This window comes from Opisthocomus hoazin, chromosome 5, assembly GCF_030867145.1.
Source record: "Opisthocomus hoazin isolate bOpiHoa1 chromosome 5, bOpiHoa1.hap1, whole genome shotgun sequence".
Classification (NCBI taxonomy): domain Eukaryota; kingdom Metazoa; phylum Chordata; class Aves; order Opisthocomiformes; family Opisthocomidae; genus Opisthocomus; species Opisthocomus hoazin.
In genome coordinates, this window is record NC_134418.1 from 4,036,410 (window position 1) to 4,054,382 (window position 17,973).

The 17,973-nt window shown below is 49.5% G+C and overlaps 1 protein-coding gene across 1 annotated transcript in view; it reads left to right on the forward strand.

Moving 5' to 3' along the window:
- The window catches only part of SMOX (spermine oxidase), a 58,597-nt gene extending 45,611 nt beyond the window's left edge, over positions 1-12,986 (forward strand). Inside the window, exons 4-7 of the mRNA XM_075420288.1 lie at positions 1,576-1,749; positions 4,365-5,064; positions 10,993-11,153; positions 12,518-12,986. Of these exons, the coding sequence (XP_075276403.1) occupies positions 1,576-1,749; positions 4,365-5,064; positions 10,993-11,153; positions 12,518-12,655 (1,173 nt within the window). The 3' untranslated portion in view covers positions 12,656-12,986. The remainder of the gene's footprint in view (positions 1-1,575; positions 1,750-4,364; positions 5,065-10,992; positions 11,154-12,517) is intronic.
- The last annotated feature ends 4,987 nt before the right edge of the window (positions 12,987-17,973 follow it).

A 17,973-nucleotide genomic window follows, 5' to 3' on the forward strand; every position in this document is an offset into this window, starting at 1 on the left:
TTCCATCACAACTTCCCCTTCCTCATCGTCCCTCTATTTTGCCTCCTCAATTTCACTTTACTCCTAAAACCTAAGAGAAAGTGAAGCTTCTGGGGAGCCTTGGGATGGGAAGAAACTAAAGCATAGTGAATTAGCCATATCAGCAGAGAATAAGAAGCAGCAGCCTTTGAAGGAGAGGCTGCCACAGTTCTGCCAGCTTCCTGCCAGGCATTTACTTTTGAGTTGAACTCCTCAGTATGTCTGAATAATCTGTCTCCAAAGAAGGATCATAAGTTGTCATCAAACCGTCTTTGACAGGAAAAACTCACCAAGCAGGGATCTTGCCTTTCTACTTGGAGGAGTACTGTGCACCCCTGTGGCATGATATAAATGAGAAGGTGACTCATTCTGGACAAACGAGTCATTAATGGGATGAGTTGCACTTCTGGGAGGCATCTTTTAAAAGCTTTCCTGTGTTAAAAGATTCCTTGGAGTTTTTCCCCGGAAAGGAAGGGCCATGATTCAACTGCAGGCTCTTTGGGCAGTATTACAGACAGAAGTACTGGTTACTCCAGACAGCCACAAGCAGATGGCCAATGTGAATGGTTATTTTCTTGCTTTTAAGTAGCTTATACAATGGAAAACTGGGGTTAAAAAAAATGTCAGGAAGATCTCCTTCAAAGAAGAATGGTTTGTTAGCAGGGAATTTTTCTTGTGGGTCCTTCGCAGGCTGGCTCCTGGTGGTGGGCTGCTAGGGATATCCTTCTTTTCCAAGGTTCTGTACCTGTTTGGTGCTCAACAAGTGAAATATGTGTGCATACAAAATTCCCTTGCTAAGCCTGTGTTGGTTGCTGCCTATTTTTCAGGGGACAAGAGAAAAAATAACTGAAACTGAATTCCCCCGCCCTGGTGGATTCCTGGGCGTTCTTGCTAAATAATGGAGAGGGTGGAAGGGCTGGTTCCAGGTTAGAGCAATCAAACGTATGGGCCCTGCGACCTGGGATGGCACCTGAGGCACCAAGGTGGCAGGAGAGCAGGTGCTTTAATGCGAGGAAGCACGCGGGTCCTGCTGCTTGAGTTCACTCCCAGTAGACTTTGGATGGAGACTGGGGCCAAGTCAGGCTGTGACACTGCTCAGCAGAGCCAGAAATCACACGCGGCGAACCCAGACCTGTTCTGCTGAGGTGATCCAGCTGCAGCGTCTAAACAGCTGGCTGAACGACAGGCTTTAGCTACTGGAAATGGTCTTCTCACATTGGTCTTCTGCAAGTGATAGAACGGACATGCTCTGATTTCAAAATAACTTAATAGTAACTTAACGACTTAAGAGTAACCAGCCTGTTGCAGGTGAGTAAGGGTGGTTATTTTTGCCTGCAGGGAAGTGTTGCTTCCTGCCTTCTAACCAGCACAGACGTGGGTGCAACTTGGTGTGGTGCTGGAGCAGAGCGCACAATAAACTGCCAAAGCTGAGCTCTAAAGCTGGCGAGAGAAGGTGATCTGAATGCGCTCGTTTTGGATGGAGGAAGAAGCATCCTGTTTGGGGCTTGGATTCTGCCGTGAATCACATTGTCTGTCTTTCTGTCCTGTCTCTGGCAGGTCTATAACCTGACTCAGGAGTTCTTCCAACGAGGTAAACCAGTCAATGCTGAGAGCCAGAATAGTGTGGGCGTCTTTACACGGGACGTAGTGCGCAAACGTGTCAAGGCCGATCCGGATGACACAGAGGCCGTCAAGAGGCTGAAGCTAGCCATGATCCAGCAGTACCTGAAGGTGTGTGTGCATGTCACTGGCTTTTTGTTTTAACTAAGAGCAGACAAATCTTGAACCTCAGACCCCTGGCTAAGCCTTGCCCGTCGCTGGGGAATTGCTTTCTGTGGTCTCTTGCAGCTGGGGCAGTTTGTGTTTGTATTGACAACTTTTCCATGTGAGGCATGTCCAAAGACAGTGGGCTGCGAGAAATAATGCCTTTACTCTTTTTTTCCCCCTTTCTTACCTTAAGCTTCTAGTTTTCTAGTTAGGAGGGGCTTTCCTAGGCCCTGCTAAATTTTCTGGTGGGACTTCATGTTTTCTTAACACGTGAAGCTGCTCTATTGTCAGGTTCTTTTAGTAATGTCTTGTCTTTTACATTACACCTGGGACTGCAGGAGCCTGTCTGAGTGTCTTTTACCCCCTGCTGCCTCTGTCCATATCTCAGAGACCAGAAGAAGAGTCACTTTGATACTAGTAATTTGCTGAAGAAATCCCTAGAAAGCATTTTGAAGGTGAAGCAATAAAATCAAAGGTAGATTGTATAAACCCATATCCTAATCATCTTTCCTCACCGCTTCCCTAGTTCTTTTTATCTCCCTGATGCCTTGGCCTAAATGATATCTCTGTGGGATGAGGACTTAATGCTACATCAAGCACTCCACAAGTAAAGTGTAACAGTCATTCCTGTTTCAGTTATAATGACTTAATACTTACGAAATGAGGCAGGGGAGGCAAGCAGCACTCTGTGATGTGGGTAAGTGTATAGTGTTCGCTGTTTACAGGTGGGAAACTGAAACAAAGAGAAATAAAGACTTAAAGAATCTCACAGGAGATCTGTGATAAAGCTGAGAGTTGAACCCCAGTGTCCTGAGGACTGTTCTGATCTCTCAGTGTCCTAACCCAAGAGCTTGTATCGCAGGGCATCTCCACAGCTGCCACGTAAAGAGTGGTTGTTTATTGTGTTATCCATGTAACATCACCCATGCAGACAGTGTTAGTCGTTTGATACAGCTCTGGCTTTCCTGGTGGTTACTGCTGTGGTTGCTACAGGTCTTCTGTGGTTGCTGCAGGTTGCCACTGCCAGAGACTTTTCTGCAAGTCTTGCAAATCCCTTCTCATTTGTAAATACCTGAGAACAACAAAGCTTCTGATACTTAAGACTCAGTGCAGAGTGGTTGCTGAGAGAGTGGGGATTAACTGGTGTCCCAGGCAATGTATAGTCTTAGTAGTTGCCTGGTTTTCTCCCTGACGTTTTTCCTTCATGGTTGAAAGAATCAAATAGCCATCACTGTTTGTTATCTTCATCATGTGGAGTGTCCTGTTGGAGCATCCAGGCAGGATGAGCGGCCTGTTGGGTGACCCAGGCTGCAGGGTTTGTGTTGTGGGCCAGCAGAACTGACCCTGGGTGAGGTTTGGAGAGCGCTCGCTCAGCCATCAGGTGGGCAGGAACCCCAGCAGACCCACAGGATAGGTCTGCTTCAAGACCTAGCTGCTGGCAACCTGGCCCTGCAGTTATGCCTGCTCAGTCTTTGCTGGAGTCGTTGGGCAATGACCAGGAAGGGGCAACCACCACTTTGTCAATACAGCCACAGGAGCAGCCTGTGAAATACTTCGTACACCTTTGACTCGTTTGCTCGACATCTTAGCCCAGCACAGAGATTCCTGCCCTGCACCAGGATGCTTCACAGGGAGAGGGTCTGGGCTTGCCAGGCTTTGAAACGCTGTCATTAAAACCTGGAAAGGCCTGGAAAATTGGCCAAAGGGTGAGGCAAGGAATTATAATGTTCCCTTTCCCTAAAATCCTGAAAGAAATACAGCGTGCAAATCATTGTGGCTCTGGTGATTTGAAGATTTTGAGAGCATTGTGTCCCATGCATCAGTATTATCATTACTTATCGCAAGACAGGCCAAACATCCTGCCTTTGTTCCAGGGATTGTTGGAAGCTACGGCTAGGCCTAATACTCCTGCAAACATTAACCGACAGGTCAATCAAAAGCTATCAAAGCTTTGATAGTCACATCCAGTGAATCTAATGCATCTCACATCTTGGCATTTCCCTTTTCTGTCTCCTTCAGTTCCTGCTGTGCGGGGTCCTCTCACCTCCTGCAGACTGGTAGCTTGCTGACTGCTGTCTGTCTGACAGCATGCTGAAAGCTGCAGACAGCGGAAAGAGCTGCCAAAAGTTTTTCATGGCTCCTCATGGGGACATTTATTAGTGTTGGAAAGAGCATCTGATTAACATAGCTCCAGATTCTGTTGTAGGAGCACCGAGCAGCCAGTCCTTGGCCAGTGAAGTGGGTTTTAAATGATTGAAAACAGTCAGAACTGTAACCCAGAATCGTGCAGAAGGAAAGACATCATTTCTGAACTCTGGATGATTCAACCACAGCCCGTGCAGCCAAAGCTGATGCGGCTTGTTACCATGACAGGACGGTTTCTCTGGTTGGAAGGAAGGCTAAGGATTGATTTTGTCACATCCTATGGCCAGACTCTTCTTTACTGTCAAAAATAATGTTGTTTAAGAGTGGGATTCAGGACTCCCAGCTTGTGCAGCTCCTCTGTGCCCTTGCAATGTTGTGCTGCAGCAAAATGAGTGGCTCTGTGGCAATGTTGCTTTTGTGTTGCTTTTCCTTAGGTAGAGAGTTGTGAGAGCAGCTCCCACAGCATGGATGAAGTCTCTCTCAGTGAATTTGGGGAATGGACCGAAATCCCTGGGGCTCATCACATCATTCCTTGCGGTTTCATTAAAATTGTGGAGATTTTGGCCCGCTCCATTCCCGAGTCTGTCATTCAGCTCCGCAAGCCGGTCAAGTGCATCCACTGGAACCAGTCGGTCAGCAAGGAGATTGAGAGGGTGGCTGACCACAACAGTGACCTCCCTGAGGAGGACAAGGGCTCCGATGTCTTCGTAGAGTGCGAGGACTGTGAGTTCATCCCAGCTGACCATGTCATTGTGACCGTGTCCCTGGGAGTCTTGAAGAAACGCCACGAGAGCTTATTCCATCCCCGCTTGCCCGAGGAGAAGGTGATGGCCATTGAGAAACTAGGAATCAATACGACTGACAAGATTTTCCTGGAGTTCGAAGAGCCTTTCTGGAGCTCTGAGTGCAACAGCATCCAGTTTGTCTGGGAAGACGAGGCAGAGAGTGAGAGCTTGACTTATCCCGAGGAGCTGTGGTACAAGAAGATCTGCAGCTTTGATGTGCTCTACCCACCAGAGAGGTACGGCCATGTCCTGAGTGGCTGGATCTGCGGAGAAGAGGCTTTGATTATGGAGAAGTGCGATGATGAAACTGTGGCAGAAACCTGCACCGAAATGCTACGGAAATTTACAGGTCAGCCATGCTCTGGTTCCTTTGGTGAGTGGAGAACAGAGGGAGAGCGGGGCTGGGGTGTTGAATAGCCCCTAGGAAGGAAGTGCGCTGAAGTAATTTTTAGTTCTTTGGCATTTGATGTCCCTTTGCATGGGCTGTGCCTGTGCTTCCAGCGTACCTCCTGCTCGGGTGTGCCTGAATCTATTTATACGGAGGGGCTGATAACCAGCTCAGGAAGTGGTGGGCAGAAGTGCTGGAGGATTCCACATCCTCTGCTTTATTTAATCACAAATAACTCTTTAGCAGATGGAGCTGTCGGACTCGGGGCGCTTGAGGACTGGTCTGAGCTGTGGAAAGCAGCATAGCTCATGTACAGCTAGTGGTGTTGAACCTGCTCAGATCAGCTGAGATGTGGTGGTTGAATCGCATCCCTGACTTCCATTCGACATGAGGCTATATGGAAATCTCATTAGCCTAAATTTTGAAGAATCCATTGATCTTGAGAGTTCCAGTTTTCTGGGTGCCCTTCCTAAACGTCCCTGGACTTCACAGATTTCACTTTTACTGAGCACGCGTCACACTAAAGGCAGCAGTTGGAGCGAGACACATCTTGTGTGTATTATGCCAAGAAAAGCTGAGATGAAATCACTACAAGTAGTAATACTGGAACATGCTGGGCCTTAGTTTGTCTGCAGCCACTTCTCTAGGGGTTACACACCTTCCGAAGAAAAGGGCTTTTGGTGTCTGCGGAGCTCAAGCATCAGATAGTAATGCTGGAAGAAGTAGTGGTTGATTCGTTGGCAGTCTTGAAATAAGGATTTGGAATTTATACATAATTATAAGCAATTATAAGAGCAGCGTCCTCAAGGTTAGATGTATTTTATGCTATTCTAGAGATAGATCCCAAGATTAAGCTATTTATATCTGTTAGTTCATGTTAGCCAAATCTCAACACCCAGTGGGTTTCCAGCCTTACCTCTTGTCCACGAACTGCCAATTAACTGAAGAAATTTGCCTTCACAAGTGTAGCTTCCCTCTGTGCTGACAGACCGTTTGCTACCAACGACGTGGAGATCTAGAGAAAGAGTCCTGGGAGCTGAGGACTACCTGCATAACTGGCTGCTGCCAAAGGAGGTTTTGTGTTTTACTGCTCTCTTCAGAAACCATAGGGCAGACACTGGATTCAGAAACCCTAACGCAGTGACCAAAACGGAATCCTTTGTTTCATCTTGTTTGGTGTTGCGTTTGTGTAGGGTGATGAACCTGTGGCTGCTCTGCAGCCTGCGGAGAAGCAGGATGAATCGCTGAATGCTGGACTCGGAGCAGCTTCTGCCTCCCGAGCTGGTTGTTTTCAGTGGTGTTGGGTATCCCTACGTTGTGTTGCAATGTCAGTACACAGACGCCTGCATTCCTCCTGACCTCAGCAGGCCAACTGCTGCCCTACGCAGGCATAGCGGGAGGCTTTGCACTTTAAGGTCAAGTTGTTCCAGTGCTGACATCTCCCAGAGCCTGTGAACAACCTTGTTTGTTGCAGCGCTTCTTGCTTATGACCTTTTTTTCCTAAAACCCCTCGACTCGTCAGTGGGAATTTGGCTCTGCGGGTCTTTCTTAGTTTGGCGGATGGGGGTGTACTCTCTCTCTTTCTTCTTGGGCTCCTTCACTGTTGTTCTTGTTTGTGTGCGTTGGCTGTGTCTCTTTTCCTCCCAGGATGGAAATACGTTGGCACGGAGTCGTGGGTATGTGCCGCAGTTGCTGTTCCAGCTGATGCTGCACCTGGTCACTGCCCATCAGACTCTTCAGCAGTGTGAGCCCTATCTCAGCCTTCTGCTAATCCTGGGTTACCTAACCCCGGAGAATTTCAGACTGAATTTACCAGGGCCTTGCCCTGCAGTGAACGCTTTGGGCATAAGGATTGTTCTAACCTAAGAACCATTGACAATTACTGCTTGTCGCAACTGGATGGCTGAAAAGCAGCGTCCTCTAAATCTGATTAAATGGGATGCCTTCGTACAATTAGAAGTCTTGCTCTGGCTTCTTTGTTGGCTAAGCTCCGAGTGTTAGAAGCCAGAAGGCAGTAATTGCAGGCCTGCTCCCTTCTGAAGGACTCACTGATGTGTCAAGCTGCGGCTCGAGATGCCCTGAGTTGCACTCCCCATCCTCCAGCTGTTTCTCTAGAGAGGAAAGGATCTCTTTTAGGTTCTGTGTCACATCTACCACCCGCATGTGGATGCCTGGTGTACCCTAAGGTCTCTCTGGTGGCTGTAGACACGAACGTGTGAGTAGTAGCAAAAATCTCTGTTGGCCTTGATGGGATCTTAGATGCCCTGCTCTCAGGTGGGCAACTAAATTTGGGCGTCTTAATTTAGATCTGTGAGGTGATTTTATGATAATCCTGTGTCTCATAATCAGCCCCATAACTAATGAATCTATGTACCCACACCTCCCAGTAGCTGCAAAAAGACAGAATTGTTTGGGACACATGGAGTTATCTTTCTGTCTTGCAAACAACAGTTCAGGATCAGAGCTTGTGTTACCTGTTCCTGTCTGACCTTCAGCCAAGTTCCTCCTCTCTGTGTGCAGCAGAAATGAAAGTCATAGAATCATAGAATGGTTTGGGTTGGAAGGGACCTTAAAGATCATCTGGTTCCAACCCCCCTGCCATCAGCAGGGACATCTTCCACCAGACCACGTTGCTCAGAGCTCCATCCAACCTGGCCTTGAACCCTGCCAGGGAGGGGGCAGCCAGAGCTTCTCTGGGCAGCCAGGGCCAGTGTTTCACCGTCCTCATGGTGAAGAATTTTTTCCCAATATCCAATCTAAATCTGCCCTCTTTTAGTTTAGAGCCGTTCCCCCTTGCCCTATCACTGCACACCCTTGTGAAAAGCCCCTCTCCATCCTTCCTGTCGGCCCCTTCAGGCACTGGCAGCTGCTCTAAGGTCACCCCGGAGCCTTCTCTTCTCCAGGCTGAATAGCCCCAGCTCCCTCAACCTGTCCTCGTAGGAGAGGTGCTCCAGCCCTCGGATCATCTTCGTGGCCCCGCTCCAACCCATCCATGTCCTTCCTATGCTGGGGGCTCCAGAGCTGGACGCAGGACTCCAGGTGGGCTCTGACGAGAGCAGAGTCAAGGGGCAGAATCCACTCCCTCGCCCTGCTGGCCACGCTGCTCTTGATGCAGCCCAGGATACGGGTGGCTTTCTGGGCTCTTGATCTTGCTGTTAGAAACAGCTCCTCACAGTAAAAGGTGCATCAGTGCAGAAGCGCAAGGGCACAATGGACACTTGGATCATGCTCACGCAGTCTGACGTGCTGGAGAACCCAGAGGAGCTCACGAGAGCTGGTGCGTCTGCACCACACAGCACGATGCTGGGGAAGGAGACTGGCGTCGGCTCTGGGAGCTGTATGGCTCCATTTTCATCTACGCAGGCTCCTTAGCCCTGCTCCACACTGGCAGCTGGCTCGGTCATCTCTGCACGAAGCTGTGCCGTGTGCCCAAGGCCACGTGCTTCATGTTGCTGCGCTGCAGTTTCCCTTGTGATGAAGTTACTCTGTGAAGAATATCTCCTCAATGGGAAGGCCGCTGTCTACCTGCTCGTACACACAGTACTAGGTCATCCATGGGAAGCACTAGAGAGGAACAACGCTGTTGCTTTACCAATCTGAATGATCGCTTTCTTAAATATTGCTGGTTTTATACGTTTATTGATTGGGCCATTGACTCCACAAACTGTTTCGTTAACAAATTTCAGTCTTTTAGCAGATCTGTGGCCTTATCTGCAGGCTGACAAGCCCTCATCTCCTTGCTTGTAACACTGCGTGTTCCTAATGTTGATCATCTTTTCATCAACATCTTGTTGACTCTTGTATTGAAGAGCTTCTGGGCACCTTGACAGCGGAGCATGAGAACCTGCACCAGCTACAGAATAGACACCACCAGTGCACTGCAGAGACTCCTTTTATTTGAAAATACATTGTGTGATTGTTTTTGTGTCATGCGGTGTGGTGGATGACTGCTTTGGCCCTGCTTGGTGGTGTGTCGTCTAGCAGCTTTCATGGTGTGTTCTCCTGGGCTTTCCCACAGCCCTTAAAAATAAAACGTGGTAACTGATTTGCTTGACGCATCTGAGAGCTCCCTGTTCTCAGACTCCCTTGGGCTTTTCACTTCCATCCCAGGCATTCCTGCTTTGAAGAAGCCTGGCGGAGCATATTTTAGAGGCTTTGTTATGCTAAGTTGTTACTCCTGAAACAACATTCAGTCACAGGATGTGTTTGGTTTGTAGGGTGTATTTATTTGCTAGTCTGTGCCATATTTTCATCTGGGGGTTAGTGGTTAGAAAGTGTTCGCAGTGTGCTCTGGCAAGCCATCCAGGTGCCTTTGCTCCCTTCCAGCCCTGTGTTTCATCATTCTGGTTGACACACGATACTCCTAAAAGCAGTAGCTGAGCCAGGGAAGTAACCTGCTGCTGATTTTAAGGAATTGAAGGCACGGCTAAATAATCATTTAGTAGAGCTAAGTAATGTAGTGCCTGGCCAGTCTGTACAGTCGGATGTCTCCCTCTCTGTGCCATGATGAAGGAAGTGGGGGAATTCGGATCTCCTTCAGCACAGGCTAAGCGTGCTGAAGTGTTGTAGTCAGGGTCTGAAGGAGGCGTAGGAACTGTGCAAGATGCAGACATGTCTCAGTACTCCTTGTGTTGGCAGTCTCTTAGAATCATAGAATCATTTAGGTTAGAAAAGACCTGTAAGATCATCAAGTCCAACTGTTCACCTAGCACTGCCAAGTCCACCACTAAACCATGTCCCTAAGCACCACATCTACACGTCTTCTACATACCTCCAGGGATGGTGACTCCACCACTCGCCTGGGCAGCCTGTTCCAATGCTTGACAACCCTATTGGTGAGGAAGACTTAGACTCAACCTAGGTAGCTAAATCTTGCCTGGGCATGTAAGGCTGCCTCAAGGGTGGCCTCAAGGGTGGGTCTCAGCTCTCCTCGAAAGGGAATTTCTCTTCATGGCAATTCTCCATGTCCTATCTCCCCATTCGTCTCCTGCCAAGCCAGATACGATCATGGGACGCCAACAAAATCTCGGTCAACGACACTGAGATGGTCCCAGACCAGCCTAGCAAGAGGGTCTCTGAAGCATGACCCTCCGTATTTCAGTTCTACCTGAGGCTCTTGAGCCAGCTGCCTTGGCTACAGTCCTGGATCCCATGTACTCCTGTGGTCTTTGGGATGGGGACAGTGGCTGATAATGGCCCTGTCGTTGGTGCACTCATTCTAGGTCCTACATACTCTTAGCAGTGGAAATCCTACAGCAATCTAGGAATCCTACTTGCAGCCTCAAAATCCTGCTTCCCATGCCATGTGCATCCCACAAAATAGGTCTGTTGGATTTTAGGATCATTTTGGGGGCAACTGGGTAACAGGTTTTGAGAACTTCCTGACAGGTTTTCCTGTGCCCCTGCATAATAACATCCTTATATACGTTCCTCTTTGGAGGCACACCTCTCTCACAAGACTACCTAAAATCCAGTGTAGACTGGGCACCCAGTTAAATACCTAACATTAGGTGAGATCAAACATATGCTGGATCACCACCAGGCTCCCCATGGCAAATGAGACCAGGAGATGGTCTGTGATTTGAACCAGACTGTGTCCAGGGTTCCCTGGAGCTCCCCAGTCTTTTAAGAACATAAACATTTTAACGGTCTTTCCCAAAATGGAAGACTGCAGCTGAGATTCAAAGGGATGCTATTTCTGTTATCTAGAACTCAGTAACAGAAAAGAGATCTGGTTGAGGACCTCTTCCCTGTAGCCTGCAGGCTCTGCTAGGATGTATTTTCAATAAATCAGACTGAATACATGCCACCCCACGCCTTGCACAGCCATTGCCATGTTTTCTCTTGGACACGGTCTTACTTTTTTGTCTTCTCCTGCTTTTTCCCCAGGGAATCCAAACATTCCGAAACCTCGCCGGATCCTGCGGTCCTCCTGGGGCAGCAATCCCAACTTCCGCGGATCCTACTCTTACACCCAAGTCGGGTCTAGTGGGGCTGATGTAGAGAAACTCGCTAAACCACTGCCTTACGCTGAAAGCTCCAAAACGACGGTGAGTATGGCCCAAATCGGCCCTCTGGCAATAAGGCTGATGTGACGCTGGGTAGTGGGTTTTCTGGGCGGGAGGTCGAAAGAGAATCTCGTGTTGGGCCTCCAGTAGTGCTTTTTCCAGGTTTTTTGTACATACCTCTCTGGATAAGTGATGTATGTAGGGTTCCACCTCGTTAGTGTTTGGAATGCCGACATCTCGGGGATTCCCACATCTCTGAAATTGCCAAGAGCTGCTCATCTGTGTGGCTTTTGGAATTGTGATCTCTGCATTTAATGACCATTATTAGCCTTGTTGGCCAGTTCAAAATTCTGTAGGAAAGCATGTGTTATTCTGTTTTAAAGCATAGTCTGAATACATAGTAGTAAATAAATGACCCTGCTAACGTCTGGGTCTGAACATGTCAGAGGTTGACGGTCGGACGCGATGGTCTCAGGGGTCTTTTCCAACCTCAGTGATTCTATGATTCTGGAGGTGCCTATTAGCAAGTCTTTCTGTGTTGACAGTAGAGGGTGAGGGAGGCCCAGCCCTTGGCTGGGGGACTCGCCTGCTGGCAGGGGGCAACGAATTTGCTCCTCAGAACGCTGCCTTCGCTTTCTGAACGTAGCAAGGAGAGCAAGACCACACATGGAGGTGGTTACTACAGCTTGGCTGATGAGCAGTAACGCATTAAGCCAAACTCACCCCGTCAGTCGGGGTTTTGTGTCCGAGTCCAAAAACAATGGCTCCAAGCAGCTGCCCAGTCCGTTTCCTCCGCCCAGAGCCTGACCCCACCACGTAATTTTATTCAGCACAGAAATCTATTAAAAAAGAAGAGCAGAAGCTTTAGGAATCCTTCGCTGTAGTTCTGGGGGAAGAGAGGTACCTGAAATTCCTGCCTCAGAACTGAGCTAGCAGTAATTTTAGCAAGCACCGAACTATTGATGGAAGATAAGACATAATAAGCAAAATAAACCCTTAATGCTTAGAAGGCTGAAGTATAATTTGGGGGAGCAAAAAGAGGAGTTGACAGAGATGGAACTCGGTGACCCGTGCAGATGTTGTGTGAGGTTGGAGCTCGTATCTGGCCCTGTGACGCTGCCCCAGCCCTGCAAACAGCCCCGCGCAGGCATAGCACCGAGGACAAGCTTGCCCTGCGCAGCCGTGCGCTGTGCCTGTCCCCGCGGGCCTCCGCATCGGGATTTCGAGAACCGGCACCCCAAAAACACCGGCGTCGGCTCCCGGGGGCGTGGGAGGGCGCAGAAAGTTTTGTCTCCTTTTACCCCCTTGGCAGTGCTGGGTGAACAGTTGGACTTGATGATCGTACCCCTCGCGTCTGCTTTCCAGTGAGCCCTGCTGAGCTTTTCTGCTTTTCTCGTCCTCTCCAGCCGATGCAGGTGTTGTTTTCAGGGGAGGCCACTCACAGGAAATATTATTCCACTACCCACGGTGCTGTGCTTTCCGGGCAGAGAGAGGCCGCTCACCTCATCGAGATGTACCAGGACCTCCTGCAGTGCCGGAGCTGAAATGTCCCACGTTTTGCCAACGCCACCAACACCCAATTCCTTGTACAGGTGTGTGTGGAGGAGTTCTTTTTTTATTTCAGTTCACAGTAGAACAGCCTTTATCTTTTTCTATTAAATAAAAAGAAGAAAAGCCCTAACTGTTCAAAAAGTTAGTCGCCAATAGCTTCATTTCCGTGTGCTGTATTGTGAACAGGGAAGGGTGCTCCTTTGTCTGGTAAACTGTTTCTTTGTCATTTGGATTCTAACTTCACTTTTGGTGCCTATCATATTTTTTTTTTCTTTCTGTATTGTAAGTGCCTTCTATACTAAAATAAATGTTGTAATAAAAAGACTGGGTGCTTTGGTACTTTCTGGACGCTTCACTCAGTAACTTGCAACTCTTTTATTCAACGTTATAAAAATAGGGTTTTTCTCTCTCCCTACAAAATTTGGAGCAGGAGGAATCACAGAATCACAGCATGGTGGGGGTTGGAAGCGACCTCTGTGGGTCACCCAGTCCAACCCCCTGCTGAAGCAGGGTCACCCAGAGCAGGCTGCACAGCACCGCATCCAGGCGGGTCTGGAATATCTCCAGAGAAGGAGACTCCACAGCCTCCCTGGGCAACATGTTCTAGTTTTCCATCACCCTCAGAGTGAAGAAGTTCTTCCTCATCTTCAGCTGGAACTTCCTGTGCTTCAGTTTGTGCCTGTTGCCCCTTGTCCTGTCGCTGGGCACCACTGGAAAGAGTCTGGCCCCATCCTCCTGACCCCCACCCTGCAGATATTTAGAGGCATTTCTAAGGTCCCCTCACAGCCTTCTCTTCTCCAGGCTGAACAAGCCCAGCTCCCTCAGCCTCTCCTCGTAGGAGAGATACTCCAGTCTCCTTATCATCTTGAGATAGATCTGGATACTCAATGGATCTTGAGACAGATCTGGATACTCAGTGTACCGGTTGATCTTACTTGCCTGTTCAGAGAATTGTGCCTGAGACACGCAGTCATTGCCTCGTGCAGATCAGCGCAGAAATCAGTCTGTACCACTGCATGTTTAACTCCATGTGTCACCTGTTTGCCAGCTCGTGCGGGCCTTTGCTCTTCAGGAAACCTGCCTACAATTCTGGGGGGCAATTTGTCTTCCCTCTGGGTTCACTCAGCCAAGTTATCAAAGGGGAAGTTATCAAAGGAATCGCAGCGCTGCAAAGCAGAGAGACAAACAGCCTTGACGAAAGCAGCGTTGGGGAGTGTGTCCACGTTTGGTCTTGAAAGATATCTTGGGGTTTGAGGGGAGTGCCTCAGTTATTCTCACTTTTCAAAAACTGGTTCGATTCTCAAAATGGTTTTGATTTGTACAAGGTAGCCTTCTCTCTAAGAAAACTAAACCAGAAACATTTCCGCAGGAGCTCCCCCCCAGGTATGGTGCAGCCTGTAAAGAGAACACCAGAGTCGAGTCTGTCACTTGGCCTTCAAAAATGCTTGCACTGTGTTGTGGAAGGAGCGTTCACACCAGTGCACCAGACTAAAGTGCAAGGTGAAGCCCCCAGACTACCTTGGTAATGCCGATGCAGGTGGACTGTAGCCTACGGCTGTACTTGGGGCGACTAATCCAGGTGGAGGACACCAGGCAGACTGAGTGGGAGCGTGGGCAAGAGGGAGAGCGATGAGAAGCAGCATTCTGCGATGAAACTCCACCTCTTGTAGAACAACAATACCCAAAACAGGTGAAGGTTTTCACCCCCCACCTCCAGGAAAGGAGGTCCAAAACTCTGAATGACAGCACCGATGTGCATTCCCTCTAGTAAGGAATTTTGAAGGAATGTGAAAGCTTGGCTCAGTTGTATTGCACCTGGATTAAAATTGTTTTGCATGGAGCCTACATGTAGTACCTGACACGGGCTTCAATTAAAACTTCCTAAATGCAATTAGCTGAGATTTATGCTTAGTCCAAATACAAGCTGGGCGACCCTGGGTTATCCCTGAAGAGCAGAGACCTTAGGATACAGCTTGGAAAGCTGAATTTTCCCCGTGGGGATGCTGCATCTCACACTGCAGTGATTTTTATTTGTGTGAGAGGAGGTGGCACCCAGAGCCTGTGACACACGGGGAGTGTCCCTGTGTCCCTCCCTTTGTGTTCAGGCTGGACCCAGATGTGTACAGATGTGCTTGGTTTATCAACAAGATTCATTCTCATGTTAAAGTATTTATGTGATAAAGCAAAAGGCCGGGAGACACGGTTTGAGGGGACTGCCGGACCAACTGGGGGTTGAAGGCTGATCAAACGGGTGTTCTTCCCTCCTTTGCTTGGGTGGAAGCAGTTTCTCCTCCATGTTCTGGGCAGAGAGGCCAATGCTGCTGAACCGTGAGAAGACTCAACGCCAGCGCCGGGGATAAGGAACGCCTGGCGAGGTTTGTTGGGCTTGCTGCGATAGGACAAGCAGTAATGGCTTTAAACTAAAGAAGGGTAGATTTTGACTAGGTGGAAGGAAGAAATTTTTTGCCATGAGGGTGGTGAAACACTGAAAGAGGTTACCCAGAGAGGTAGTGGAGGCCCCATCCCTGGAAACACTCAAGGCCAGGTTGGACGGGGCTCTGAGCAACCTGATCCAGTTGAAGATGTCCCTGCTCATTGCAGGGGGGTTGGGCTAGATGGCCTCTAAAGGTCCCTTCTGACCCAATGCATTCTGTGCTTCTAGAAGGTTTGTTGGTGAGCCTGCCAGCTCCTCTGTGTCTGATCTGGAGAGCACATCGTCATCTGAAGAGCATCTCTTGCGGTAACCGAGCAGAACTGCTTGAAAATTCGTTCAGATGTGCTTGAAAAAATAGCTACAAATGTTGAAAAGGGGGAAGTGAACAAGAAAAATCTTTGAAAATTAACTCGGGGTGAATGAATGAAGATAATGCAACAATCCTGTCCTAATGTGCACCACTCAAACCTTTGGGAAGGCATCCAAGATGAAAGTACTCTTCTGGGCGGAGAGACAAGCTGGTTCTCAGTGGAGCCTGAAGGTAATCGCCTACAGCGAGCCATAAGGAAATAAACAGTTCTGATTACACAGCGTCAGGAATAGGTCACATAAATGGTGCTTTGTGGGGGAGAATCTCTCAGAGCTGGGGTTTCCCTGTTCCAGCAACGTGGTCTGGACCAAAGAGGTCCGGTTAGTGCGAAGCGGACTGGACTGAGGTAAGTGGGAAGCCATCTGTGCTGCGTCTGAGCTGCCCCTCAGCTTAGGGAGAGAATTAGGTGTTCAAAAAATGTGTAGCTGTGGCAGTTCAGGATGTGTTTCAGCAGGCATGCTGGTGTTGGGGTGACGGTTGGACTTCATGATCTTAGAGGTCTTTTCCAACCTATGACACTAAGACCCAAGCCGGCTTCTGGAAAATAAAATTGTTTGTTTTTAAAAAGGGTTCTGAAGCAGTATGTGTCTGCGTGTTTGTGCACCTGGTTTGTTTCCCTCAAAGTGTTCTCTGATTGCGTAGGTAAGTGTTTGCCAGAATCACAGCATGGTGGGGGTTGGCAGGGACCTCTGTGGGTCACCCAGTCCAACCCCCTGCCCAAGCAGGGTCACCCAGAGCAGGCTGCACAGCACAGCGTCCAGGTGGGTCTGGAATATCTCCAGAGAAGGAGACTCCACAGCCCCTCTGGGCAGCCTGGGCCAGGGCTCCATCACCCTCAGAGTGAAGAAGTTCTTCCTCATGTTCAGATGGAACTCCCTCTGCTTCAGTTTGTGCAAGGACATATTAGATTGCGTATGTGCCAGAACATATTAGATTGGATATTAGGAAGAAATTCTTCCCCATGAGGGTGGTGAAACACTGGCCCAGGTTGCCCAGAGAAGCTGTGGCTGCCCCCTCCCTGGCAGGGTTCAAGGCCAGGTTGGATGGAGCTCTGAGCAGCCTGGGCTGGTGGAAGATATCCCTGCTCCATGGCAGGGGGGTTGGAACCAGATGAGCTTCAAGGTCTCTTCCAGCCCAAACCATTCTGTGATTCTGTGATAAGTTCTTTAACGAACCACGAGGCCAGTGGCATCCATGACAACATCCAGTGTGTCCTGCAGAGGAGCTGGGTGCAGAGTGGAGAAAGGCGCAGGCTTCGCGGATCGTCGGAGTTTGGGCTCCCCTGAGCCACGTGGGTTTGGGGAGAAGGCTTTGCCTAACAGCTCCTGGCTCTGAGGCTCTACCCAGCAAACACACAGCGCCTGTCTACGTGTGTCTTCTGCACCGCCGGGCAGGGACGTCACGGGCCACGGTGCCTCGAGGCCAACAGCCCAATGCCGAGAGCGGCGCATCGTGCTTCAGCGTCACCGGGGCTGACATCCGAGTCCTCGGAGGACGAGCTCTTGACAGGAGGCTGTGCAGCAGGAAGGTCTGAAGCTCAGCTTTTTGCTTTTGTGCCTTCGGGCGAACGGCTGTCCTCACTGCAGGGGTAGGTGTTTAACCCAAGTGACGTTTGGCTCTGCCCTTCCTCTCTGCCCCCTTGTTAACGAGGCTTTTGTTGACTTAGGCTCTAATTGCACGCCCTCCAGCTCAACAGGAGCACTCCCCCAGTCTCAGCAGCCCCTGAGCTGTGCAGATGTGTGTCTGTAGGCACAGATGTTAGTAGCTAGCAAGGATTTGTCTTGACCCTGTAAAAGGTGCCTTCTGGAACAAGAAAAAACATAGTTTTTTTTCCTTAGGGATATAAATGCTGTGCTTTTTTGAAGTCAAGTGAACAAAATGCAGACAGCAGCATAGTTTTAAAATGCCTAAACAGTGTTTTTCCAAAACTAAAATTTTTCAGGCCAGCAGGTCGAGGGAGGTTCTCCTCCCCCTCTACTCTGCCCTGGTGAGGCCCCATCTGGAGTCCTGTGTCCAGTTCTGGGCTCCGTACTTCAAGAAAGATGAGGAGCTACTGGAGAGAGTCCAGCGGAGGGGTACGAGGATGAGGAGGGGACTGGAGCATCTCTCCTACGAGGAGAGGCTGAGGGAGCTGGGCTTGTTCAGTCTGGAGAAGAGAAGGCTGCGAGGGGACCTTCGAAATGCCTCTAAATATCTGCAGGGTGGGGGTCAGGAGGACGGGGCCAGACTCTTTCCAGTGGAGCCCAGCGACAGGACAAAGGGCAACAGGCACAAACTGAAGCAGAGGAAGTTCCAGCTGAACATGAGGAAGAACTTCTTCCCTCTGAGGGTGATGGAGCCCTGGCCCAGGCTGCCCAGGGAGGTTGTGGAGTCTCCTTCTCTGGAGATATTCCAGACCCGCCTGGACGCGGTGCTGTGCAGCCTGCTCTGGGTGACTCTGCTTCGGTGGGAGGGTTGGACTGGGTGACCCACAGGGGTCCCTTCCAACCCCTAATATTCTGTGTGAT